Raw genomic sequence first — 27,354 nt, 5'->3', positions numbered from 1 at the left:
TCACATATCTTTGCACTGTAAACATGAATAGATGGGAACAATTGTCAGAAAAATGGTTTGGAGTGATGTGCTTCTAGCTTATGGAGGAACTGAAACAGTTGAAGGCTTGAGGACAAGTGGACTATGGACGAGGGCTATGAGGCCTTGGAGACAGAAGGGCTGGATTGAGAAAATCATTTAGCCTTGGTGTGCTCTCTGTTAAATATTTATAATAAGTAGAAGGTTTTTATTAAGAAACATATGCTCTCTGTATGATGTAGTCAGAAAAATTGGTTCTTTTTTACACGTGATAGTTTATCTCCTCTCTCCTATCTCCTTCTGTACCTTGCACCTAAAACACAATAGGAATCCATACACCTAGAGATTATTGATTTGGCATGAAGTTAACCTTTAACATGGATTTTTTTCTCCCTAGTCCTTATATAAAGATCATATATAGTCATCTCTTATATAATTTACATGGAATGTTTGTTGGGAGTAGTGGCTGAAATTGTAAGTACTGACTCTAGTCAAAAGATTAAAATATAAAAATACTTGAAAAGATGATTGTTATTTACCTTCTCTTTTGACAAATGAACTTTGGAAATCATAATTAAGTGATCAGGTTCAATTAAGCAAATACATGCTATTTTTTTTTTTTTTTTACTATGATATTTGTGTATTTTTGTCACTGTTTTATGCTATTTCATATTTACAAAATTATGAATTGATTATATCATAGATAGTATGAATACTTTTACCCTCCCTTTTCCCCCTCATTTCATTCTTTTTCGTTTTTTTCTTTTCTTTTTCTTCCTTTCCTTCCCCTTTCCCTTCCCCTTCCCCTTCCCTTTCTACTATCCCCTTTCCCTTCGCAGTTGGGGTTAAGTGACTTGCCCAGGGTCACACAGTTAAGAAGTGTTATCTATCTCACACCAGATTTGAACTCAGTGTCTTCCTGACTTCAGGGCTGGTGCTCTGTGCACTGCATCACCTACCTACCCCCCTCATTTTCTTTTGCAACTAAATTTCCTAATGTTGGAAACTGGAAAGCTGAGTGCTGGTTTGGCTTCTATGCCATAGAATTTGACTTCTTAGACACTTCCATATATTGTAGTCACTCGGGTATTTATTAAGAGCTTACTGTGTGTCAGGCCTTGTGCTAAGCACTGGGGATGAAATGAATGATAAAAACATATTCCCTATTCCCTAGGAGTTCTCATTCTCATTTAGGAGACAACGTGTAGACAACTATGTATATGTATGAAAGAGATTGTGTCAGTGGGCTCTATTGGAGGGAAGGTGCCAGAGATTTCTTGATTTGTGAGCCAGGTGCTCTTCCCATGGAACCACACTGTTCACCATCCACAACATATGCTGTAGTGCAGCTTTCCTCAAGCTTCTTTAACATTAGGGCCTTCCCACCCTAAACCCAGAAAACATACAATCACAGGAAAGCTTTAAATTTGAGTGTGCGAACTACTTCTATGATTTCATAAAGGTCACGTCACGTTCTTCTCTCCCCATAATTTAGAACTTTTATCTTAGTCTTGAAATGAAGGTTGGGAATAAAGCAGGTCCAGGGTCTTTGCCCAGGTTACCCAGGCAGCATGTGTCAAAGCAGTATTTGAATCCATCTCTTTTTTGATACCTAGTAAATCTGTACTTCCTGAGCTGGGCTCCCTTCCCTACTGGAAAAAAAAAAAAAAAAAAACTGTTTAAAGTAATAGCACAAATTCATACTAATTTTGCTTTCTAGAGAATCAAAATGATAGGGCATAAAATGATAGGCATAAAAAATCATCAAAAGCATTAATACATACTAGAGAAACTGCTCCTTGAAATTGGCATATACCAAAGGAGTCTGGCCACAATGAAATATTGAATTATTGAATCTCATTTTATTATGAGTGTTGAATGAATTGTGTTTTTTTTTTGTTTGTTTGTTTTTGTTTTGTTTTGTTTTTAAACATTAGTGGCCTTATGGAGATATTTGTAGCATTAGTCCTGTTGGAAAGGGACAGGGAACAGAATTCAACCTCACTTTTCGAAAAGGAAGCGGGAAAAAGTCAGAAACTTTAAAGTTTTCTACAGAGCACAGGACAGAACTTCTGACAGAAGCACTGGTAAGAAAATATATTTATCAGTATACCAACTGTTTCCGAGTCTTTCTCATTTCTTTATATAAATAAGATAGAATCATTTTATGATTTAATACTTTTGATTTTGTATAATCAGAGGGCCAAAAAATGATTCATGTATGATTACATTAATCTTTGGATAATGATAGTACATGATGAAATAATGTGATTCGTATAATTCTATTGAAGTTTTATGTATTTTATGTGATATTTCAATTATGGTCTTGAAATCCTTCTTTGACAAAATATTTTATTTTGGGTATGAGTAAACCTTGGGATAAGTTTTATCTTAATTTGGGTGGAGGGGGATAAGAAATCTACTTTATAAATTTTGCCACATTTTCATATCTTTTTTTTGTTTCAGAGATTTAGGACTGACTTTTCAGAAGGAAAAATCACAGGAAGGGCAAGTATTTTAACTGTTTAAAATGAAAGAATTTAATTTCTTGGTGCAGTGTAGCCCTGTGACAGAACAACATAAAGAAAAATATACATGTAGGTTTCTTGGTAGGGCTGACAGCTGTTATAACATTCTTTCTCTATATATAGATCCTAAACTTTTCTCTGCTTCTTAACAAAAGTTCTCCATTCAAGAAGACACTACGCAAAATGCTAACAGATACAATCACTCTAGAAGCCTTTTCTAGCCTAAAGCTAGAAGTTTAAAATCTATACATTTTCAAATGACCAGTAAGTAAATCACTTGCCAGCAGATATGAGCCTTAAATCTGGCCTTCAGAAGTATTTAAACTTCTGCAACCTTAGAATCCAGCTAAGTATCCCTCCTATAAAACTCCCTGGTTCTTTAAGAACATTTCAACTTAGAAAAATCTGTCCTTTTGGTGTAGTGTTATATAGTGAGCTCCCTTGCAAAAGAAAGGTGTTAAAGTAGTGGCTTGCTGTTGCCTTGTTATGTTAATCTTACCATTCTAACATTTTTGTTTTGAGTCCCATCTCTGTTTTCCCAGAGCCCCTCTGGTTACTGATAGCCCATTGAAGGAGCCAATGAAGTTTTTAATACTTATTTTAAAAAATTGATTTCTGAAATGCTTAATTTTCTAAGATAAAATATTAAAAATGAGCTTGAAGAAACTTTTTGATGAATTCTGATTATCACTGAACTATTTTTTCCCAACATGGCTATATTCCCTAATGAGAACAATTGAAATAGAATGGTAACAGTTGGAGGTACATGTTTTAAGGATTGTTTTATATAAGTAAATATTTTCTCTCCATATGTTAGCTACCATAAAACTATCTTGGAGAAGGCTTCTTGAATAGTTACTTCATTTGACTACTAGCTACTGAATTGTGTTTTACCATTTTAGTGAATGCTTTTAAAGTGTATTTGAGATCACTGAGTGTGAAAGGACTTTGTATGTTAATGGGAAATTGATTTTTTTAAAATAGCACAAACATTATTTAAGGAAATTCTTTGTAATTATTGGGGATAGTGTTCTAATTGGAATAGTCTTTTATTGCAATTATGGGCTAATATTTTTTCATTGTGCTGCTTTATAATATATGCTATTAATGTTCTGAATTAATTGTTTGAATGATATGCTATAGTGTTCTTAAAGTGTTAGCCAGGATTTAACTAGATGAGTTTTTCATTTAAAGCCTTCCAGAAATGTCATTAACAAGTTTAACAGTATGCTTAATTAAACTTCATGACACAGCATTATTCTAGGACCATGGCTTTTTTACATTGCAAATCATATTTTTATTACATAGAAAAGAATAAATTGTTTTCAACTAGAATTAGCATTGTCAAGTATTAATAAACCTGAAACACAACTTTAGTAATAAATTATGAATTGAAGCTATAACTCTTATTTTGTGGCAAGCTTAAGACTCTAAATCTTAAATCAGTTTTCTTTCCTTTTCTAGAGGTATAATTGTTTTAAGCATCACTGGAGTGATACAAGAAAACCTGTCATTTTAGAAGTAACTCCTGGAGGTTTTGACCAAATTAATCCTGCAACCAACAGAGTCCTTTGTTCTTATGACTACAGAAATATTGAAGGTTTTGCTGACCTTGCTGATTACCCAGGGGGATTTTGTATACTTTATGGAGGTTTTAGTAGATTGGTAAGTACTTGTAAAGAGAATTTCATAGATGGGGGGGAGTGGAAGAAAAGGGCTATTTTCACTCAGATACTGTCCTAAATTGGTCATGATTTCATATTAATTTGAGATCTTTTCTTTAAGTAATCATTTTGATGGCAGACATAGAGACTGAATGTGATTTCCCTATTATTAAAAACTCTGAATGAGGGAGCTCTTCTGCCTGTGCATATTAATATCTGCTCTGCAGGCTCTGAAAAGCCCAGTGTCTCACTCAGGTTCAGACTGCCAGTTGATATCAGGGGCAGGGCTTGACCCCAGTCTTCTTGACTCCCAAGATGAACTCTATCCATAACAGTTTCTATTCTTACGGATTTGATAGATAAGAAGTAGATGAAATGAAGTTATCTTTTTTCAAAAAGAAGCCAAGGTTTTCTCCCATGTTAGCTTCATCTAAGTCTTATAGATTTTGAGGTCTCTCTGGTGTTTGAGACTTCACAGATCTGAACATCATTAGTAGTCATAGACACTTTTCAATTCTGGAGTTTCAGAACCTTTAACAAATTCTTGTAGCCTATTGAAAGGCTGCTTTGATTTGTCCTGTTTACAAGTAGATAACAAATGCTGAACATGTCACGCATTTGTGCTTTTAGTATACAGTTATTCTTTCCACATTGCTGGGGTTCAGGACATGGTAACTCCCCACAAGTTGGAAAATCTGCATAAAGTATTTTAGACCTCCCTTCATACCAGAGGAAGTCTTAATTTTTTTTTTCTTTTATATTGGGTTAATATTATAATACTACACATATTTTATACATTTTTTAATTTGTAACTTTTTTCTATATTGTTTGCTGGACTTTATGTGTTGTCTGTAACTTCCACAAAACTCCCAGAAAATGTCCATTTTATTTCTTATGCTGATTCAAGATATGTCAAAACTGTGATGGGGAAAATCGTAATGTGGAAGGGATAACTATAGTAATAACATATAGACTGTTAGAGCCAGAACAAATCATAGAACTTTTTAAAAGTAAAACCTATTCATTTTTAAAATGAAACAAAGCCTTTCAAAATTGCGGCTTGCCCAAGATCATGAGGCTAGTTAATAGCAGAAATGAGAACTCAGTATATAGTTTACTCATCAGGATTGGGAATTGTCTATTGACTTACTATTGACTTTTTTTTTTTTTAACTCTTGATCATCAAGGAATTTAGCCCTACTAATAGAAACTCAACATTAATTCCTATCCTTTTAATAGTTTTCCTATCGCTACTTAAATTATCTTTACTAAATATCTATTAGAAAAATTGCTTACATGACCGCTATGGGGGGAAAGCAGAATTTGGTCAGGGGAATAACAAAGTAAGTGCTATGTAGATTTTAAAATCCAAAACACATAATAGATATTTAGGTGCTGTGTGACTTATGTTTTTGAGTATAGTCAGGAAATCCTTTAGTTTTTAAAAAATAAGCTGGAATATTTGTAAATTACAATAACTTATCACAAGAGATTCCTACTTTTATTTGAAATCCTTTTCTGAACTGCTTTTCTTTTGCTGGTTAAATGTATGTAAATGCCTTTGCAAAAATCAATTGAATATCTGACTTTTTCTATATTAAAAAAAATTGTAGCATCTATTTGCATCTGAACAAAGGGAAGAAATCATCAAGAGTGCAATTGACCATGCTGGCAATTATATAGGCATTTCCCTGCGGACCAGGAAAGAACCTATAGGATTTGAACAGTATTTAAACCTTCGTTTTGGAAAATATAGTGGCGATGAATCCATAACATCATTAGCAGAATTTGTTGTTCAGAAAATATCTCCTAGACATTCGGTAAGATCTGCAGTGAACATGAACTTTTTTTTTTTTTTTTTTTTCATTTTGATGATCTGTTCTTTCTCATTTGACTAACTTTTCAATGTATATTTTATTTAAAGGAACCTGTAAAAAGAGTATTAGCTCTTACAGAAACTTGTTTGGTAGAACGCGATCCAGCAACCTATAATATTGCAACATTGAAGCCTTTAGGAGAGGTCAGTAGCAACATTATCAATTTATGTAAGGTCTCTTGGCAAAACAGAATCATTCTTTCCCATTTTTTCCCTTATGAGTTATAGGTTAGAAATTAGTTTTTGGAATTAATTTTTAATATTTTATCTTAGAAAATTAAACAATTCAGAAATCTGTTTTTTAAGTGCAGAACTTTTAAATTTAAATGAATAAGTGTAAAAACTTCATTGGCTCACAAACATTTGTCATTTTTTACATGCTGAGATGATGCACAGAAATCTGCAACATAGACAAGTGCTTTTGTAGACTAGTTAAGTTTTCTGAAGATTCCACTCAACAATAAAATTTAAAAACCTTTTGTTTTTATTTTTTATCAAATTAGGTATTTGCACTGATTTGTGACTTTGAAAATCCGCAGCTTTTTACCATTGAATTTATAAAGGGGCAAATACGGAAATATTCTTCAACAGAGAGGTATTTGTAAAATTATTTCAAGACTAGAATGTATTTCTAATGTTAATTCACTAGTATAACTGCAGGTGATCATCCTTAATACCACTTTGTGTTATAAATGAAAATTTTCTAAAATAACTTGTTGAATGGCAGCTAGATTGCATAGTGAATAGAATGTTGGACTTGGAGTCAGGAAGCCTTGAATTCAAATTTTGCTCCAGATACTTGTTAGCCATGTGACCCTAGACTGATCACTTAATTTCCTCATCTGTAATATGGGCATAATTTTTTTTTTTTTTTTTAATTTAATAGCCTTTTATTTACAGGATATATACATGGGTAACTTTACAGCATTAACAATTGCCAAACCTCTTGTTCCAATTTTTCACCTCTTACCCCCCCACCCCCTCCCCTAAATGGCAGGATGACCAGTAGATGTTAAATATATTAAAATATAACTTAGATACATAATAAGTATACATGACCAAAACATTATTTTGCTGTACAAAAAGAATCAGACTCTGAATTATTGTACAATTAGCTTGTGAAGGAAATCAAAAATGCAGGTGTGCATAAAATATAGGGATTGGGAATTCAATGTAATGGTTTTTAGTCATCCCAGAGTTCTTTTTCTGGGTATAGCTGGTTCAGTTCATTACTGCTCCATTAGAAATGATTTGGTTGATCTTGTTGCTGAGGATGGCCTGATCCATCAGAACTGGTCATCATCTAGTATTGTTGTTGAAGTATATAATGATCTCCTGGTCCTGCTCATTTCACTCAGCATCAGTTCGTGTAAGTCTCTCCAGGCCTTTCTGAAATCATCCTGTTGGTCATTTCTTACAGAACAGTAATATTCCATAATTTTCATATACCACAATTTATTCAGCCATTCTCCAACTGATGGACATCCATTCAGTTTCCAGTTTCTAGCCACTACAAAAAGGGCTGCCACAAACATTCGTGCACATACAGGTATATGGGCATAATGTTAACACTTACCTCCAGGGTCTTTTTTAAGATAAAAATAAAATTACATGGAAAGTACTTTGAAAACACAAAAATGCCATTTAAATACTGTTATTATGGACTGGGTCTATTAAGCACTAATTAAATCTTGCATTTTTTAGACTTAACATTTGAGACCTAGCTGTAACATTTCTATAAAAAACACCTACTGTTACATTGGATGAGAGTTGTGGCATCCATAGCTTACTAATGATGAAAACATTACTTTCAAATATTCAGTTAACATTATGGCCATAAATTATGTAAATGAAACAGTAAAGCAGATCCATTTTTGCTTTTTGAGGAAATTTCTCCTTTAAATTTTCTCTTTTAATTTAATCTTTATACAATCATGTTTCTTTTTCTACTCTTTATAACTATATCTTTAGTTTTACCTCTTATATTTATTGCTAATATTTTGTGTTGACTTGCTCACATTGCTTTAATCTGTTTTTAAAATGTATATATTATCCTACCAGGCTAAAAATTATTCTTTGAAAGTCTTCATTTTAATGTGCCATTATTTTCTTCCTATTCTGTATTAATAAATGTCTCAGCATTTTTACCATTTTGGGTAATTTGAGTTGATTAGAAATATTATCACTTTTCTTTGCTGTTTTAGGTTTGCTATCACTTCTGTATATCTGTCTGCATCTGCAGCACATTGTAATAGAATTCTCCTTAACCAAACCTTCTGAATGTACCAGTTTATTTTTGTGATTGACATTATTGGCATTGCTTAAATGGGCTACAGCTAAGGAGTTAGAACAATATTGAATCTTTAAAAACTATTATATTTTGGTGCAGTCTTATTAACATCCCTTAATTCTTTAGTCCAGATGGTATTAAATCTCAGATCCTTATTCTTAAACCTAGCCATTTAAAGTTAAGGTAAATCTGCTTGGAATCATTATGCTATAATTTACAATCCCTTTAAATTAAAGGACAGTAAACAACTAGCAGTAGCACTCTATTAAAACAAATATATTAATTATAATTAGTAATAATTAATACAAATAATAGTAGTACTTTAGGTGCAGTTCAATAACTAAAAATCCTATAAGAATTTCTAAGTTCCCATTTCCACTAACCTAAAGCCATTTTTATATTCAAAAACATTATCATTCTCAGTCCTTAACATTTCTTTTCATTTAGTAAAAATAAAGTTATAGTTTATTAATGGGTCAGAAAATCTATACAAATAAATATAATATATGACAAATGAATAAAAAGGGTGTCTAATGAGAAATTTAATGAGAGAAAAGTTCATATCAACTGGAGAATTAAAAAAAAAAGTTTCTGAAGACAGTGACTTTGTTTCCCTAAAAGATGGTGGGAGTACCATAGAGGTATAAAGAAAGGCAATTCAAGTACAGTAAAGTTTATGCTAAAAAGAAATGTTGAACACTCAAAAGTATATATGACAAAAAGTAAATAGTTTGGCTGGAAATGAGACTATGAGACTAGAAAGATAGGTTGGATTCAGCTTTGTGGAGCCTTAATAAATCAGAGAATTTGAGTTTTATTCAGAAGACACAAGTCACACATTGAAGGCTCATGAGTCAAGGAAAAATATAACCAGATTATGTTCGTAGAGATAAATCCAGGAGGAATATGAAGTATATATTGAGGAAAAAGAGTAGAGTATTAAAGGAGTAGTAATGGAAAGAGAGAATGGGTACAAAAGATAATGCAAATGAAAAGTCCATAAATTTTCCTTTCCTAATGTATCTAATGATATCAATAAGATTTTGGTTATGGAAGATGGGAGTAATGATGTTGTACTCAAGTTGTAAGGAATAGATTTGAAAGGAACGATAAACCAGGTCTTAGACATACTGAATCTGTGCCGTTGGACAAGAGTTGGCAGAAGTCACACAACTGAATTGTTCGGATCTACTGTAAATTAATTATCTGATCCAAACTGGGCCCCTGTTGTGGTAAACGAATGCTTTCAGTCTTCCCTAGTTGATTCTCCAGCCCACTCACTACGGTAGTTTTAAATCCCTTCTCTCCTCCAAGTCTTTCTCTTCTCTTACCTTCTGAGCTAAAACTTTACCTTATATTTTACCAAGGAAATCCAGATCATTTGCCAAGAGACTTCACTTCTGATCTCTTAATCCCTTGTCATATCGTACCATCTTTTCCTTCAGTCTGTCTTGATAGGAGGTCTTTTTGGCAAAGTCAGTGGCTTTATGTGTACTACTAGATGTTTAAAGCTCCTCATAATCTGACCTCATTTTACCGTTCCATTCCTTCTCTATAGTTCAGCCAAGCAGGTCTTGTTTCTTATATTTTTATACATTTTTTAATATCCCGGCCTTTGCACTGTATTTCCCTGCCTTGGTTGTACCTCAAATCCTCCATATATTGTTTCTCGTAACTCCTGATTTCCTTCAGATTTATCTCAAGAGACCTCTTCTGCATGAGACCTCTCCTGGCCTTCCCAGCTACTAGGTTACTTTCCTCTTCCCCAAGGTCTTTGTATTTCAGTTAGCTTTTGTTTTGATATTGTAGGTTCTTAAATGCTTACTTGTTTGACATTCAAGTGAAATTATGTTTTTTTTCCAGTTGGAGGTGTGTCTATAGACTCAGGAGAAAAGGCTAAAAAGAGATTTTGTTTGTAAGTGATAGTTGAAACCATGATAACTAGTTAAATTATCAAGGTAGAGTATATAGAAAGAGTGGATTGAAGAATAGATTTTCTCCCATTTTAAAGAGTCTGGATGAATACATGGAACTAGGAAGGAAGCTGATGAAAGAGTTAATTATAGAAAGGTAAAAGAGTGTGTTAGAATCCTGTCTAGGAAATAAGGAGGCTGTCGCAGAAGTCAAATTACTGAGTGAAATTATTTTTTTGGGAGTATGGTATTTTGAATCTCTCTCTCCCTCCCATCTCTCTCCCTCTCTCTTTTTTTTTTTTTTTTTTTTTTTTTTTTTTTTTTTTTTTTTTTTTTTTTTTTTTTTTTTTTTTTGCTCAGAGATTCCTTGTTAGCTAGTTTGTTGGATGGAGTAAGAGCCTCTGGAAATCGAGATGTTTGTGTAAAAATGACACCCACACATAAAGGTCAACGATGGGGATTGCTCAGCATGCCTGTGGATGAGGAAGTAGAAAGCCTTCACCTCCGCTTCTTAGCTACACCTCCAAGTAAGTGCCATTTCAAATCTTATTGTACTTTACTATGTGTGTGTGTATATGTATGTATATGTATATATGTTATATATGTAATGGATTTTTTCCTAAATGGGAACTTACTTAATCCTTTTTTCCTTCTATTTCCTCTGTCTTTTTGCAGATGGCAACTTTGCTGATGCTGTATTCAGGTTCAATGCTAATATTTCCTACAGTGGAGTTCTGCATGCAGTAACACAGGATGTAAGAGTAAATACCATGAATTCTCCAGAGGTAGCTGTGGGTATTGGAGAAAAACACTTAAACATATATTTTCTCTGCTAGGGCCTCTTCTCAGAGAATAAAGAGAAGCTGATCAACAATGCCATCACAGCATTACTGTCACAGGAAGGTGACATGGCTGCATCCAATGCTGAGCTTGAGAGTCAATTCCAAGCTGTGAGGAGGCTCGTGGCGTCCAAGGCTGGCTTCCAGGCCTTTACCCAGCTTCCCAAGTGAGTAGACTCTTCTGCATCTATTTATTATATGGAATTAGAATAATATGTAATGTTTAGGATCTCTTTAAAATCTGATGAAAAGTTCTAGAAAAAAAAAAGTTCTAAAAGGCTAGTTTCTTAGCTTTTTTGTTAATGAGGAAACCAAGACAGGTTGAAGTAAAGGAGTAGAGCAGCTTCCTTCTCTTATGATAAAAGTTTCTAGTTTTTAAAAGTTATTTAAAATGAAAAATGTTTCTGACTCAAGATGTCCTGTATTTACCACATTAACAACACATGGTAAATCACCTTTAAGGAGGTAGAAATGTGAGGTTAATAATAGTCTTTCTTGCGATAATATTGCAGAAATCTAGAGATGTCTGTTATTCATTTTGAGAATGAAAAGCATAAGAGTATTAGATAGTAGTAATTTGGGACACCTGTGGCTTTTATTTCAAAAGGTTTCGGGAGCGGCTTGGAGTAAAGGTGGTGAAAGCTCTCAAGAGGAACCATGATGGTGTGACACATGCGTCCATTGATATGCTTTGTGCCCTCATGTGTGTAAGTTAGTTTTATTCTTTTTGACCTTTTTTTTTTTTTTTTTTTTTTTTTTAAGCTGAGGCAGTTGAGGTTAAGTGACTTGCCCAGGGTAACATAGCTAGGAAGTTTTTGAACTTTTAAGAAAAGTTGATGATCTGGGTTAGTTGAAAGAACAGTTGGTGTAAATGTGAGCTGATATTAGCATTTGACTATAAACAGTTTTCATTGTTAGAATAAATCATGACTTTTAAGAATATTAGCCTATCATGTGTTGTATAATTATTCTATGAAGACTGATCATAAAAGATAATTATCTTCTGCCTTTTTTTTTCCTTTCCTTTCCTTTTTCCTTTTTCCTTTTTTTTCCTTTTTCCTTTTTTTCCTTTCCTTTTTCCTTCCTTCCCAGTACTTGGGAACTGTCATTTTGAATTTTTCAAAAATTATTTTATTTATTTACTTATTTGTTTGTTTTGCTGAGGCATTTGGGTTTAAGTGACTTGCTCAGGGTTACCCAGCTAGGAAGTGTTAAGTGTCAGACCATATTTGAACTCGGGTCCTCCTGACTTCAGAGCTGGTGCTCTATTCACTGCACCACCTTGCTGCCCCTGGGAACTTTCATTTTTTAGAATGTTTTCTTCACAAGTTTCAGCAAGAACATTTTTATGAATAAATTGTGTAATATGATGGCAAATGAATCTGCTTCTGAATGATTTTTTAAAATTATTTTAGCCTATGCACGATGACTATGACTTGAGGCAAGAGCAATTGAACAAAGCATCTCTTCTTTCTTCAAAGAAGTTTCTGGAAAACTTATTAGAAAAATTTAATTCCCATGTGGTAAGTAATGATTCAGCTTTTATAAACAGAAAGATTTTTGCTTTTGAAAGGTTCTATAAAAGTGAGTTGTAAGTTTCTCCCAATATATAGCCCTTTATGATGTTCAAAGCATTTGACATTTATTTTCTTTTGCTCTCAAAGCTTTGCAAGGTTTATGCTATTTTTTCCTAATTTGTAAAAGAAGAAACTGAAGCTGAGAGATTACTTGTTGTGAGGGTCTGGGCAAATCATTTTAAGTTCCTACATCAGGACTTAAACCCAAGTTCCCTTTCTTTTTAAGTGCAGTGTCTACATTTGGCTGATGTGGTCATCTGTTAAGCTCTTTGGATGTTTTTGAGTTTAGTTCAGCAGGTATTTGAAGTGCCTACTCTCTGCAGGCCTATGCTAAGAATTGAGAAGGCAAGAATAACAGTAACAGACAAATCAATAAACAAAAAGAGTCCTTTCCATTTTGCAGGGTAGGGAGATGAGCAGAGAGCAGACAGTAGAGGACTAATACACACACAGAAGGAAATATAAGACAAGGTAATGTAAGCTAATTCTGCAGTGGGAGAAGGGAGATCATGTATAACACTGCAGAGTCATCTCCTGAGGAGTGTTTTGAAAGGTTTTTCAGGTTTATTTTTAAAAATTCTAGAAACAACTCTTCCTTTTGATGGCTATCATAAAATAGAATTCCTAATATTTAGTAGTTGAATTAATTTATGATTTAGCTTTTCAGTAGTAATAATTTTAAATTCTTTTACAAGAAAAAATGTACTGATAGCCGTAGCTGTTAAGATATTGATTCGTTTAATTTTAGTTTCTTGAGTAGTTCTAATCATCCAGGTTCAAAGAGCTTTAGTTTTCTTGAAGTTGATATTAGTTTTTCTGCAGTGTCTGTAGACTTTTTAGATTTATTTTACATATTGCAAAATGACTTTTTGTAATGACTCTGAAATCAGAAAATTAAATACTCTGCCAGTTAAGTTAAATGTCAGAGTTTTTTCCCTTAAACAACTTCAGTGTTTTTTTGAGAAGTTCACAAAGCAATGAATTACTTTATTTTTCAGGATCATGGGACTGGTGCCCTAGTTATTAGTTCACTTTTGGACTTCCTCACCTTTGCCCTCTGTGCTCCATATAGTGAGACGACTGAAGGGCAGCAATTTGATATGCTTTTGGAGATGGTTGCATCCAATGGAAGAACCCTCTTTAAACTTTTTCAGGTGAGATAATGGCTTTTTTCCCCCTTCACGATAATCTTTAGAAAAGCCTTTTGAGGAGATAACACTGGAAAATATCAAATCATACTGTTGCAAGGGAACATTGTAACATCTTTCACAGTTTCTATGTTGTAAAACTATTCCTTTGGTTTGGGGATGTAAATAAAATTAGCAGGCATTTCCTGTAATGATGTGAGGTCACTGCTATTTCATGCTTCATTTCCACCTTGAAAATAGTATTAAAATTAATTTCTACTGTTATACTTTATTGATGGAGCAAAATAATATTTTAGTCATTTTTCATGTAATTTCCAGTATAGCATTTTTGGCTATTCATTTGTTGTTCCTTACATTCTTGACGTAACGTAAAATCTTGGTGATTTTTTATGCTACTTTTCCTGTATAAATCATTGTTGGTGATTGTGCTGTAGTCCTTTATACTTTTCCCATGAATTTCTCCATGGCCTTTTCAGTCAGTCACCAGGTATGCCAAAATTTCTTGCTTTATACTTCCTAATAGTCCTTCCACAAGGACTATTTCATTTTTGCAATGAAATATGTCCCATGAATGATGATTGTACATTAAGGCAAGCATTTCTTTTTGGAAGTTGTTTTGTTCCTTGGCCCTGTATATTACATGAATGCCACAATGCTATATGTACTCTATAGTCCTTTTGACCTTTTAATGTGGGCTTTTGATTAATATTTAGCTCTGATATAATTTTGTATAAAATAGTCTGTCAAAGTATATGTCACCAATAGATTCTGTTTAAATTATTAACTAATTAAATTAATAATTGTATATTCATATCTTTGTAACCAATTATTGATTATAGTTGAAGGAAAGCTCTGATAAATGATTAAACTCTTTTTTTCTCCACTTTTAAAGCACCCTTCCATGGCAATTATTAAAGGAGCTGGTTTAGTTATGAAGGCAATAATAGAGGTGAGAATAAATTTGAATTTCTATCTTTGAACAAAATAAATCAAATAGTTTTCTTATATGTAGAAGTATGCAGATAGAAACTGAATATATTACCACCTGTGGTAGAAAAACATTGTAAGAAAAGCTTTTAGCTCTCTGTTCTGTATTTTCTTTTGGTAGTTGCAGCAAAGCAAAAGAAAAATTTAGCATCACTGGAGTGAAGGGTAGAACAAATTTTTTGCTTTTGCAGAATAATTTTATTTTTATTAAAATGGACACAAAAGGAAAACTCTGATGCTACTTATGCCTTTGTTGTTTTTCTTGAGTATCCCATTAATATATAAGTACTTTAAAATATCTTTCTTTATAGACAATATTCCTCCTTTCTCCATGCTTCCCCAAACAAAAGCATTATGGTTCTGTGTTAAAAAATTACTCTTAAAATTTGTATTGTGAAAACTTTGTGATCATACATTAAGGCAAGCATTTCTTTTTGGAAGTTGTTTTGTTCCTTGGCCCTGTACATTATTACTCTACATGAATGCCATAATACTATATGTATTCTGTAGTCCTTTTGACCTTTTAATTAATATTTAGCTCTGATATAATTTTGTGATTATTACAAATTTCACAATATAATAATTTCACAAATTGTGAAAAAAAGGAAAGTTTTAGATTATTAGAAAATGTCTTTTGTTAATTATTTCCTTTTCAGGAATAGTTATTTCAAGTTTCCCAATAAGTGAGGTTGTTCATTCAGCATAAGAGACATTGTTGGGCCCTATGAAGGATAAGAAGGTAGCTAGGTGGCATATCGGGTAATGAGAGATTTCAAGTCACACAGTCTTGAGTTCAAATCCTGTCTCTTGCACTTGATATCTCTGTAACATTGGAGAATTCACTTAGTTTCTCTCAGCCTCTATTTCCTCATATGTAAAATTAGAATAATAATAGCACTTAATAACAATAGCTTTTCAAACAGTCAAAATCTACCTGGATTCTATAGCATAATTAAATTTTGGAAGGAATTTATACAAAGCAGTCTGGTATGATGGGGCAATAACAACTTTGGAATCTAGACCTGAGCTGGAGTTCTCTTATTTATGAGCTGTGTTCCTTGGAGTAAGTGACAGAATCTGAATAAGATGGATCCTCAGTGGTCTTCAAGACAACACATCTAATTTCTAATATTCCTTCTATGGTACCTTCACAACTGGTCCAGCAGCCTCTATATGAAGGGCCTAGGAATTTGTGATTTTTCAGGGCATATAATCCCCTAGGTTTTATTAGTGTTGATTGGTAAGAATTGTTAGGGGTTGTGTAAGGTGTTGAGAGAAGACTAGCACCTCTGATGTGAGAGCCCACCTTTGTGTCTAGTTGGTACTTCTCATTTATGGGTCCAAGAAACTATAGTTTGTCTTATAAACTTTCCAAGGTGAGGATATCCAGCAGGACTTAAACCTTTGATGAATTGGTAGAATATTTATCTCAAGTATGTGAAGACTTCAAAGGAATGGGTGGGTGAGAACAGTTGTTCCAACTGCTGTGAAAGTGGCTGAAGCAAGTGCTGTAGAACTTGATCATACAACAGACACCATTGTCATCCACTGCATCCCAGGCTATCATCAGTCATCTGGATTTTTGTCTTGCAAATGAATGTGATGACTGTAGGAAAAAGTGAGGCTCATGACTTTGGGCAACTCTGCCTCATTTAAACCCAATTCTCATAGAAGTGAAAACATCATTGGTCTTTTAAAAAAAAAAAAAATTCATTTGATTTTAATTCACTGGAGATTGCTAAGGAGTTTTCATTTCTTTATATTGGGTTTCAGTTCTTTGCTGACCATTATTTTTCCATATTTTCCAAGTTCATTCTCTTTAGTATAAAAGCGGAATGAGAATGACAAACGTTATGCCTTCTAGATTCAGTTATTATTGTCCTGATCTGGTTGGCAAATTTTAGATTTAGTAGAATTCTCAGTTTATGCCCATTTTACATTCATGTGTTGATGTTCATGTATAATAAATTCAACTGGCTCCACCCACCCATCCAGCCAGGACTCATGTAAGATTCAGCCTCTGTTCACTTTGCAAAGTACATGGCTCTGATTTTCCCTAAAGAGAACTAAAAGAAAGGGTTCCTAACTCAAACCTGGAGGTATTCTGAGTTTACTTGCAAATACCAATAACATCAACACTAATTGGTGACTCTCTGTGAAAGCAGTAATAGAGCCTTAGTTTGGCCATAAACTGATATTTATTTGTATTGTTCTCTGTAGGATATTTAAACTGCTTATCTGCTTTCTAGAATTGTGACTTAAAAAAAAAAAAAAAAACAGATGAAATGTGATGTAGTCTTTACACAAAGTGAATGCTTAGTGTGTGCATTAAATCAAAAATAGGGCAAAGAGGTAGTCATTTTCCTTGGCCAGGCTAACCCCTCTATCCAGGAATTTGCCCCTTCATTCTCTATTCCTTCCTAATTGTTAGTTCTTGCTGTATCCACTGGCTCATACTCCTACCCAAAAACATGCTTATGTGGGCTGAGTCTTAAAATTTTTAATTTGACATTGTCATGCCCTGGATCTCTCTTGCTATATCTTTTTCTTCTTCACTTTTGAAGTCATAGAAAAACATTGTTCATTCTCTCTACTTCTTCACATTCTACTTCTTTTTAAAAATTCTTGCAATCTGGTCTTGACCCCTGCCACTTGAATGAAATATGTCTGAGTGATCTCTCTACTAAATCTGATGCTTTTTTTTTTTTTTTTTTTTTTTTTCATTTTTGGTCCTTCTTTACCTCCCTTCAATGTTTGATTCTGTTGAACATTTCTTTCTTCCAGATTATTTTCCCTGGATTTTGATGGTGGTATGGTGTTTACACTGTTACCTCCTGATTCTCTCCTCTTATCTGTCTTGGCATTTGTCTGTCTCTTTTGCTTGTATCATCATTCATCCCCAGTCTTTGCATGGATATACTCAACTTTCTCCTGGGCTCACTTCTTTCTGTACTCTCTCTACACTCTTGGGAATTTCACCAACTCTTGCATTCACTATGCAGATGAAATTCTAGTTTATGCATCCAGAACTCGTCTCTGCCTGTAGCTAAATCACTAGTTGTCTGTTGGGTGTCTCCATCTAGGGAGGACATAATTATCCCAAACTCATTATGTCCAAAAGAGAACTTATTTCTCCTCCAATACAAAGAATACTTAAAACAGAAAGTATTTCTACCTTTGCTGTGCCCTTTAAGGGTCCTCCATCCTTGTAATCACTGAATAATCCTCATTTTTTCTTTGTCCTCACTTCCACTCACATTGGCAAGCTTATTGAGTTATTCCCACCTCTCCTTTGTGTATCCTCATCCATTCACTTGATTCTCACTGAGTCCAGGGCCTCATAACCTTTCACCTTGTCTATTGTCAGTCTCCTCATTTCTTTTCTTCCTTCTGGTCTCATTTGCCAATCAGCCAGAGTTGCCAAGTTCATGCTACTAAAGCATGTGGGTGACTATCACTTGTGCCTGGAAAGTTGTGCTGTCTCTCCTTTCTAAGATGCAGTAAAGCTCTTCCCAGCCTGGTACCAAGTTCTCTCTTTGGACATATGTTCCCACTCCCAGTTGGTGCTGTGCCCCAACCCTACTGACCTGTTTGCTGTTTAGTGCATGGGACATGTTTTTTTTTTTTTTTTTGATTCTTCACCTTTGCACAGTCCATCTGCAAGGAACAGTCTTGCCTCACCCCTCTTCTTTGATTCCCTAGTTTCTTAAAAGCTCAGCCCTTGTGTTATCTTAGACACAAGGCCTTTCCTGACTACCCTAGTTCTGAGTGTCCCTCTCCTTCCAAATTACTTTGTTTTTGTTTTGTATTTATTTCTGTGCATGTTTTCCCCTAGATAGCATTTTGCCTAATACATAATAAACATTTAATATCTGCTTAACTTGTTGAATTAAGGATTGAAGTTCTGGTGAAAATAAATGGAATTCCAAATGTGTAGTGTTAAAAGTTTGGCATGGAACCAAAATGGAGTTTCACATTGTTCTGCTTCAGACCTTCTTTTGAAACTGTGAAGAAAATACATTGTTCACTGCTAATAAATGTTTGTATTGAAATCTAGTGATTTGAAGACTGATAGGAAATAAGATGACAATAGCCTGGGAAAGAGGAATAGATAAAAATAAACGTGAAAATGTGCTTCAAAAGTAACAATATTCCAAAAAAAAAAATAGAAAAAGGAATTCCCTAATCTCTGCCATTGCTTTCTTTTCTGTTTAGATATTTAGAACATGCTTCCTTTGTATATGCATTACTGTGTGATATAGTACTTAAAGTTTTAAAGAAAAAACAAAACAAAACCTAACAACTAGGATAACTTAATAGAGACTTTTGTCTTATTATTTTTCCCTATTTCTGAAGGAGGGTGATAAAGAAATTGCTACCAAAATGCAAGAACTTGCACTTAGTGAAGGTGCCTTACCTCGACACTTACATACCGCAATGTTTACAATGAGCTCTGATCAAAGGATGCTTACAAATAGGTAAGTTTCATTTAATTTGCTGTGAGAGAGGAAAGCAGCTTCAAGAGGGCTTCCAGTATCCAGACAAGCAATCTGAACTTTAGGCAGTTTTCATTTCCTTGCTGGTCCAGGTAGTTTGGTGATCCTTGGCCTTTCCTGTTTTTAATATGATCAAGTCAGGGAAATGTTGTGATACCTGTTTTAATAAAGGTGTCCTGTTTAAACAAATGACCTATTAGAAGCATTTGGATACTTGAAGACCAGTGCATTGAATCTCCATTTCCTCTAAACTTGACAAATCCTAGTTTTTGAAACTTAGCACTTCTTTAAACATCTCTATCAGCAATTAACACTCTCTTGGCACACAAGTGCTTGGTATGTTTAATTAGTAAATGAACTTCTTGTCTAGCTACTTAACCATTATTTGTGCCTTTTCAGTAGATTATTTCTAGTTTCTTTATCCTTTTAATGTATATTTTCAAACCAGACAGTTTCACCAGGGTATAATGAAAGTAGTTAGAATCTTAATATGCTTTTAGCATATTACTGTGAAAAGCATAGATCAATGATTCAGTTTAGTATGTAGTACTTGATCATTTTTCCTTTGATCCTTCCCTACCCTATTACCACAAATAAATTCCCTCTCCTTGGGTATAATGGTCTCTCTTGCTCACACAATTCCATTAATTGGTTAATGTTCTGAAATAATTTGTCCACCCTCAAATATTACCAACAAAATTAGCTTCCATTTTGCATGAAAGAAGAAAATGCTGAGAGTTGCTGTAGAAAAAGCAGATAGTCTTCCTAAGAAGTCATCCTTAAGTTAATTTAGTAAAAGTTTCTATTAAAAGTTTGTTGACTTTTAAATAGTAGACTGAAATTAATTATTTGCATTTACTAGGATCAACACCAATATTGGAAAATTGTCCATCTGTTGACATTAGCGAAAATTCAGGCATAGCCTTAAATTGAATTGGTTGCTATAATGTAACAGCTTTTAAATCTCAGCTTGTAGATAAACTTTCTTAATGATATACATTATCTACAGTTATATTTATAATAGAATTACATTCATTTCTGAGTCTATTGCTTATCTTTGTTCATCCTGGAATGAATACATCATCTCCCTCATACAGGAAAAGCTTTAAGCTATTTAATTATTAATCTTAACTTTCTCAGTTAAATCATTTTAGTTTATTGAAGATCATAGTGATATTTTAATTACTATCTTAAAAGGAGGGGCAACTTTAGAATAATTAACTTTTTGGGGGCTGTATTAACAGCAGACTAATGACTTATAAAATTGTAGCCATATTTCTTATAATTACATGATATCTTGTTCTTAAAAATTCCTTTCTGTTCTAGCTGAGATAAAGCAGCAAACCTTTTTCAACGTCTGCTTTTTTCAGACAGCTAAGTAGACATTTAGTGGGCCTCTGGACAGCTGAAAATGCAACTGCTACAAATTTGTTGAAACGTATTTTGGTAAGTATATAAGACACTGAAAAAGATACATGTATTAATGAATGTCATAACACTTAAAATATCAGATTTTGTCTTTAGTGTCTTATTAGTATATTTCATTGTGTCTTGTGTTTTCATGCCATTCTTTTGAAATTGGATGGGTTTTGTTTTGTTTTGTGACTCTAGCCCCCAGGTTTGCTGGCATACCTGGACAGCAGTGATCCAGTTCCTGAGAAAGATGCTGACCGGATGCATATTAGAGATAATGTGAAAATAGCAACTGTAAGTACAATACACAAAAAAATCAGTAACTCAGAAATGAGTTTTAGTTTAAATCTCTGTAATGTAGGACTATCACTATAAATTTGTTTATGAAGTTGTTATTTATAGAAAAACATCAGAAACTATGTATAATTTTTTTTTAGTAACTAGATGGAGCCCTCACTATAACAGCAAAAAGTAGAGATACCTTTTTATTGACAAATCTACATGATAAGGACCATGTTTTATGTTTGTTGGAATTCCCATAACCTAGAATGTAACCTTTTTTGGAATGCTGGCTAAATAAATTCTGGAAAGTGGGCAGATTATTGCTTTTTAGAAATCTTGACCTAGAAGGCACTTAAGTGGTAAGTGATCTTCAAGATGGGAGCTTAGCCTGACTGACCCTATAAGATCTTTTCTTGAGGTAGTCAATAAATTGGACTTTATCACACAACCACTCTTATCCTTATCTTCATGGCATTTACAGCAGTTGTTACACAAGTACTATTAAGAAATTCAAGCCCCTAACCCTTGCTGCCAGGATCATCTCATGGCTGCATTTGTATGTACTGGTGATTAAAGGCCTCACCTTCCTCCCTTTTGTCTTAGCTGAGTCAGTAGGTGAATGGCATTGGATTAGCAGGCATGGATCATTGTGATAGATTATAGGTCTTGATTTGATTCTTTATCTTCCCTCACAAATTAACCCCCTTTCCAAACTGGTGTATTTCTATCAAGATACCATCTTCTTCTGTCACATAAATTTACAATCTGGAATCATCACTAACTTTTCATTCTTCCTTACTCCACATATATGGTTGGTTGTCTAATTTGTCATTCCTATAATCTCATCATCTCATGTGGAGAGTTCTCTCTACTCAAACAACTATCACCTTCAGTTAGACTCTTAGAACTTTTCTGTTATAGTGGCCTCCCAGTTGGTCTCCTTGTCCTCTGATCTCCCCCTTTTCTGATCTATCCTTCATATGATTATCAAAATGATTTTCCTAAAACATAAGTATGACTTTGTCACTCTGTTCATTAAACTTCAATAGTTCCCTGTTAACTCTAGCATCAAATATTTTTATTCTTAATTTTAATTTTTTGTGTAGTAAAATGTATAATTATTAGTTTATTAGGATGTACATGTTGAGAATAATATATTGTGCACATATATTGAGGGTTGGTAGTCAAAACTTTTTTTTATTAGTAAGTGTGTGCTCAAGGTTTAGAACTGACTGACCTGGATGAGTGTTAACTATTTTTAGGTCATTTGAAGAAATAGCCCCCTTACCAAGTGTAGAACTGTTTTTAAAATACTTTTTTCCACATTGAAGATAGTCATCCTCTATTGAACATTTATATAAAAATAACTTCTATAGGTGTTAGTCATTATCTTTGTACATTAAAAGTAATGGGTTTTCATCATTCCTCAGGACCAGTATGGCAAATTTAATAAAGTTCCAGAGTGGCAAAGACTGGCTGGAAAAGCTGCTAAAGAAGTTGAAAAATTTGCCAAAGAAAAAGTGGATCTTGTATTGATGCATTGGAGAGACAGAATGGGCATTGCTCAAAAAGAGGTAAAAAAAAAAAAAATCTGTCCTAATCCTTTCTAGACTTTCAGTGAGATCTTGGTCTACTTTATTTGTCATTTAAGGTGCTCGTCATATATTTCATATTTTTGACTGGCAAACAGCTCTGACTAAAAATATAATCCATTTAAAATTTTTTTTTGCTTTTCTTTAAACTCAAATCGTGTTTTAGGAGTAAATTTTACAGTGTAAAAGATAATGTGTACGTTTTGTCCCTTAGAGAATCTTGCACTAGCCATAAAATTTGTGTAAAGAAGAAAGGTGCTATTGCTTTGGTCCTGCCTTGCTTTATAGCTAAATTTTAAACTCTTAAATTGTATTAGATAGTTGGTTTTAGTATTTTCCCTAGTACCCGAATCAGAGATCCAATCTTTCCCTTAGTTTTAGATTCTAAAGTCAATTTTGTTTTTGTAGACAAATGGTTTTGGTTGAAGGTTGACTGGGTACCCTTGGCTCATTTTGTTATTTTACAGGACTGTCAAAGAGGAATATTAATAAATATAAATTTTGTTGTCATTCTTGGTGAAAGTGTTTTTTATATTTATAAAATAAAGCTAATTTTAATTTATAGATTTCAATTCAGTATCTTGTCTGTTTTGTATGACTAAATGAATGCTTTGTTTTAGAGAAAATTAATTTCTTCTCCATGCCTTGCATAATGTGTTAGAGAGAGCTAGTTTCAAAGTAAGGTGATTTGTGTTCCAGCCTTGCTGGGGGATGTTTGGCCAGTCACCCACCACTCGGGCAACTCTGTAGACCACTAGAGACAGGAGAAGCTGGAGGAGAATGAATTTCATCACTTCAGAGTTGTCTCAACCCATGAAATGATAGGTCTGATCCCTCTTCCTGAGAAGTATATATAGATGGACATATCCAGGCTCTGGCACTTTCAAAGCCATGGGACCCTGGGCAATTCACTTCACTCTCTTCTTCAGTTTCCCCTTATATAAAATAGAGATAATTATAGTACCCATCTCCCAGTGTTGTAAGGATCAGATGAAATCATTGTAAAAAACTTAGCACATAGTGCCTGGTAGGTAATAGCTCGTATTTACCTACTAGGTAATTGTACCCAGTAAATCCTTGTTTTGTCATTTTCTAAGGCTTTCATTTCTACTTCAATTGCTTCTTCTTTTTTCTCTTTTTTTTATTCTTTCTGCTTTTTCCTTTTTATCAAGATGATAATGATCATGATGAATACTTTCTATGACAAAAGAAATTTTGTGGCATTTCAGGGTGTGGAGAACTTTCCATTTTTGTGCATTTTACTCAAATTTGTGAAAATTGAGGAAAATAAACACAAATCTAGGGATAGAATAATGAAACAGTTATTTTTCAATTTGGGCTACCAAAGGGTGAAATTTTATTAAAGTTGGTAAAAGTTTGACAGATCAGTGACTGACCTCTAAATTATATTAACGTTATTTAATTTCTTAGTTCTGTTGTTAGTTCTTGTTGTCTTAGTATATATCTGTTACTTATTTAATCTAGGCTCACAGCAAGGGCTAACTTTTTAAATTATGTGTTTAGGAAATATGCACATTTCAAAATTTAGACTACAGTTCTCTACAAAGTTATGCTCTAGTGTAGAAACAAAACAAATTTTGAAACTTGATTTTCATGTGATCTAGCCTAGAGTAAGTGAGGGCACATTTCTTTAAACTACTTTGAGCAAATTGTACTTATAATAATAATTGGACTTGTTCTTTTTGTTAAAATTAGTTTATAATGATATTTGTATATGAAAGTTTGTATAATAGTTGTTAGTCTCATCATATCTTAGCTTGCTTTCTTGTTTTATTTTCTTTAAAAATATTCTTTCTTTTTTCTTTCTACTGAACACATTCAGGACAGAAACAATATGGTGAGTTTTAAGTTTCTGTAATTTATGTCAGTTGTTTTTAGCTGCCTGGCATGTGGAGTCTTGTTTTGGTATTCTTTGTCTCAGTATGTTGTAGTCTCACTTCAAATGTGTCTGGACCAAGGTATTTATCGCTCATCCCATACTTTTCAAGCAGCTTTTTGTTTTCAAGTTTGTGATTTTTCCTATTAATTGTTTGCACACTTTTATGCACAATTTGCTACTATAAGCTAATGCAAATTTCATTAATAGCGTTTCAGTGATCTTAGTCCATTTTTTTAAAAGTTGACTATTTCTGTATAGAAAAGTGTATTGGCACAGTGACAAGCATTCATGTTTTATAGTTTCTTGTTAATGATATTTGTTAGTAGGTTAAATTCTCATTTTAATATGTTTAATTTGCTCAAATTAAGTTCTTTAAAAATTTTACTAACTCCTTAATGACCACTTTTCTATGTACCCAGGTAAAGTAGATTTAAATATGTACACACATAATGTCTGTCTGGAAGAATTTAAGTCATGAAAGATCACCACGTTTGGCTGTGATTTAATTTTTTTTAACTTTCTTCTTCTTCCAGAATCTAAATCAAAAGCCAGTAATACTTAGAAAAAGAAGACAGAGAATAAAAATCGAAGCAAACTGGGATCTTTTCTATTATAGGTAAATTTCAGATTGTTTTTTCAGTGTAAATTGATATGTAATTGTTTTATAGATGTATTTTTTTAAAAAATAATAAATGAAAGTACTTTTAAAATAGGAATTATGAAGTTATTGAAGCTTTCATAGCATTAAGATTTATGATAAAGAATTAGCACTATAAAAATTCTTCCTTGTTTCATGAAATAGGGAAATGACTACTACTAGACTGAGGCTAGAACTCAAGTTGAAACTGAATTTAAATCTGTGCAAATTATTATGCATATTATTGAGGGTGAATGATGGAGAAAAGAGTTTTTAGTAAAAATAAGTTTATTAAATACTTATGTACAATGCAGTGTACTAAGCTTTAAGGGGTGAAGCGGATAAAATGTTGTGCAAAGATAAATGACATATGCTCCTTGAATCCAAGAGCATTGTTATAGTGTATAAACTTTCTAACATTAAGAATACTTTAAATGCTTTTCATTCTGTGAATATTGGTTGGAAAATTCAATTGCTAGTTAGGCACAGTATATTGATAAGAGAGATGCCTATGTGGTTAAATTCATGATGTTCCAGCTTCCTTTTTCTGTCGCACGTGTTTAACCATAAGCTAAAGAAGAATTGCTTGTCAGTGCTTTGACCAAGGGTCACAACAACAAGCTTTTCTAGGGAGATGGTCGATATAAACATAGGAATACATTGAGCTTTTGTTTGCAAATTAAGGGGGTTCTAAAACCAGCTTGTGCTTTATACCTTCTTGGAATGAGTGCCAACCCTCCCATAATACTATGTGTGTTAGCAAGATTGTCCAGTATTTTTCAGACACTGGGTTATAACCCCTAGTTATCTGGTTCTAGCATTGGATAGGGGTTTTTCTGACAATCTTTGTATCCAGTTTTAAGTGCTAAATCTATAGTCATCTTAATAGAACAGTTCCATATCCCCTCTGGCACCCCCTGTCTTTCATTTAGCAATTCTGGTAGCTGAACTTTCTTTAGGTTCTAGTAGCTTTATGAAAGTGCTTTACAAATTAACAAAAATATAGTATTAATAATTTTCACTTTAACTGGTTTTTAAATTTTAAATGTTTATATGAAAATATTACTTATGAACTTTTTTTGGTAATAGCTTTTTTATTTTCAAAATATATGAAGAGATAGTTTTCAACATTCACCCTCGAAAAATCTTGTGTTCCTAATTTTTCTCCCACTCTTTCCCCTATCCTCTCCCTTAGACAGCAAGTAATCCAATATATGTTAAAGCATGTGCAATTGTACCATGCATATTTCCACATTTATCATGTTACACAAGAAAAATCAGATCAAAAATATTTACCAACTTCTTTAAAATGTTAATTTTTGTTTTTTTCAGGTTTCTTCAAGACCATGCCAGATCAAATTTAATTTGGAACTTCAAAACAAGAGAAGAACTGAGAGACTGTCTTGAATCTGAAATGAGGGCATTTAATATAGACAGAGAACTTGGTAGTGCTAATGTCATCTCATGGAACCATCATGAATTTGAGGTAAACTTGTATCCTTTGGGGGTTTTAATTATACAAAAATATTTGATGTGATAAACTTTGAAGTTATTTAGGGACTTGTTTAGCTATACAGTTTACACCCACCTTTATTGGAATATTTGCAGATAGTTGTCTTGTTGAGGAAACTCTTCTTTTGCCTTAATCTGAAATGCCATTTCCTACATTTACTTGCCAAAAGTCTTAGATTTGAATAGCTAAAGAATTTAGAATAAGAATCAGGCTGGGAGACAGTAACAATTTAAATATACTTCCACATCTTTTGCCATATTTATTAACTGCTTTTCTCCCCCTTCCTTTCTCCCTGCCCCTCCTTCTTTATCTTTGCTTTTCTCACTATTGAATCTTCTTCTCTGAAGCATGTTTTAACGTTTTCCTCTCTTTCCCATGGCTTGTTTTAAGTTTTCATGGTTACTTATATTTGGTTACAAATTGCAGGGTTTTTTTCCCCAGTAATTTCTTCTTCAGCTATTTCTTTGTATGGAGAACAGGAAAGAAGGTAATAGTGGTAATCTTTAGGTATACATACACTGTTAATTCTCTGGCTCTTATCCTAGCACAGGCTTCAGGGTGTACACTCATGATTTTTACCATCCATTTGTATATGCTAAAGCATACACATAAAACTAATGCATTTTTCTTTCTTTCTTTCTTTTGTGTGTGTGTGTGGTTCTAGTTACTGTACTTAAAATT

The 27,354-nt window shown here is 33.4% G+C and overlaps 1 protein-coding gene across 3 annotated transcripts in view; it reads left to right on the top strand.

Moving 5' to 3' along the window:
- The window catches only part of DNAJC13 (DnaJ heat shock protein family (Hsp40) member C13), a 110,657-nt gene that overhangs the window by 20,651 nt on the left and 62,652 nt on the right, over positions 1-27,354 (top strand). For 2 of the 3 annotated variants that reach the window (XM_031940124.1, XM_031940127.1), the window contains exons 4-23: positions 1,956-2,105; positions 2,485-2,526; positions 4,011-4,211; positions 5,824-6,030; positions 6,135-6,230; positions 6,590-6,681; positions 10,650-10,816; positions 10,965-11,044; positions 11,126-11,295; positions 11,736-11,835; positions 12,544-12,651; positions 13,704-13,859; positions 14,746-14,802; positions 19,197-19,318; positions 20,707-20,782; positions 20,948-21,043; positions 22,462-22,605; positions 24,467-24,481; positions 25,057-25,139; positions 26,493-26,646. In XM_031940124.1, the coding sequence (XP_031795984.1) occupies positions 1,956-2,105; positions 2,485-2,526; positions 4,011-4,211; positions 5,824-6,030; positions 6,135-6,230; positions 6,590-6,681; positions 10,650-10,816; positions 10,965-11,044; positions 11,126-11,295; positions 11,736-11,835; positions 12,544-12,651; positions 13,704-13,859; positions 14,746-14,802; positions 19,197-19,318; positions 20,707-20,782; positions 20,948-21,043; positions 22,462-22,605; positions 24,467-24,481; positions 25,057-25,139; positions 26,493-26,646 (2,316 nt within the window). The remainder of the gene's footprint in view (positions 1-1,955; positions 2,106-2,484; positions 2,527-4,010; positions 4,212-5,823; positions 6,031-6,134; positions 6,231-6,589; positions 6,682-10,649; positions 10,817-10,964; positions 11,045-11,125; positions 11,296-11,735; positions 11,836-12,543; positions 12,652-13,703; positions 13,860-14,745; positions 14,803-19,196; positions 19,319-20,706; positions 20,783-20,947; positions 21,044-22,461; positions 22,606-24,466; positions 24,482-25,056; positions 25,140-26,492; positions 26,647-27,354) is intronic. The other variant, XM_031940125.1, reaches the window with a different exon arrangement.

The sequence above is a fragment of the Sarcophilus harrisii genome, chromosome 5, assembly GCF_902635505.1.
Source record: "Sarcophilus harrisii chromosome 5, mSarHar1.11, whole genome shotgun sequence".
NCBI classification, from domain to species: domain Eukaryota; kingdom Metazoa; phylum Chordata; class Mammalia; order Dasyuromorphia; family Dasyuridae; genus Sarcophilus; species Sarcophilus harrisii.
The sequence above is the reverse complement of the archived record's forward strand: the minus strand, read 5'-3'. Positions and strand labels throughout refer to the sequence as shown.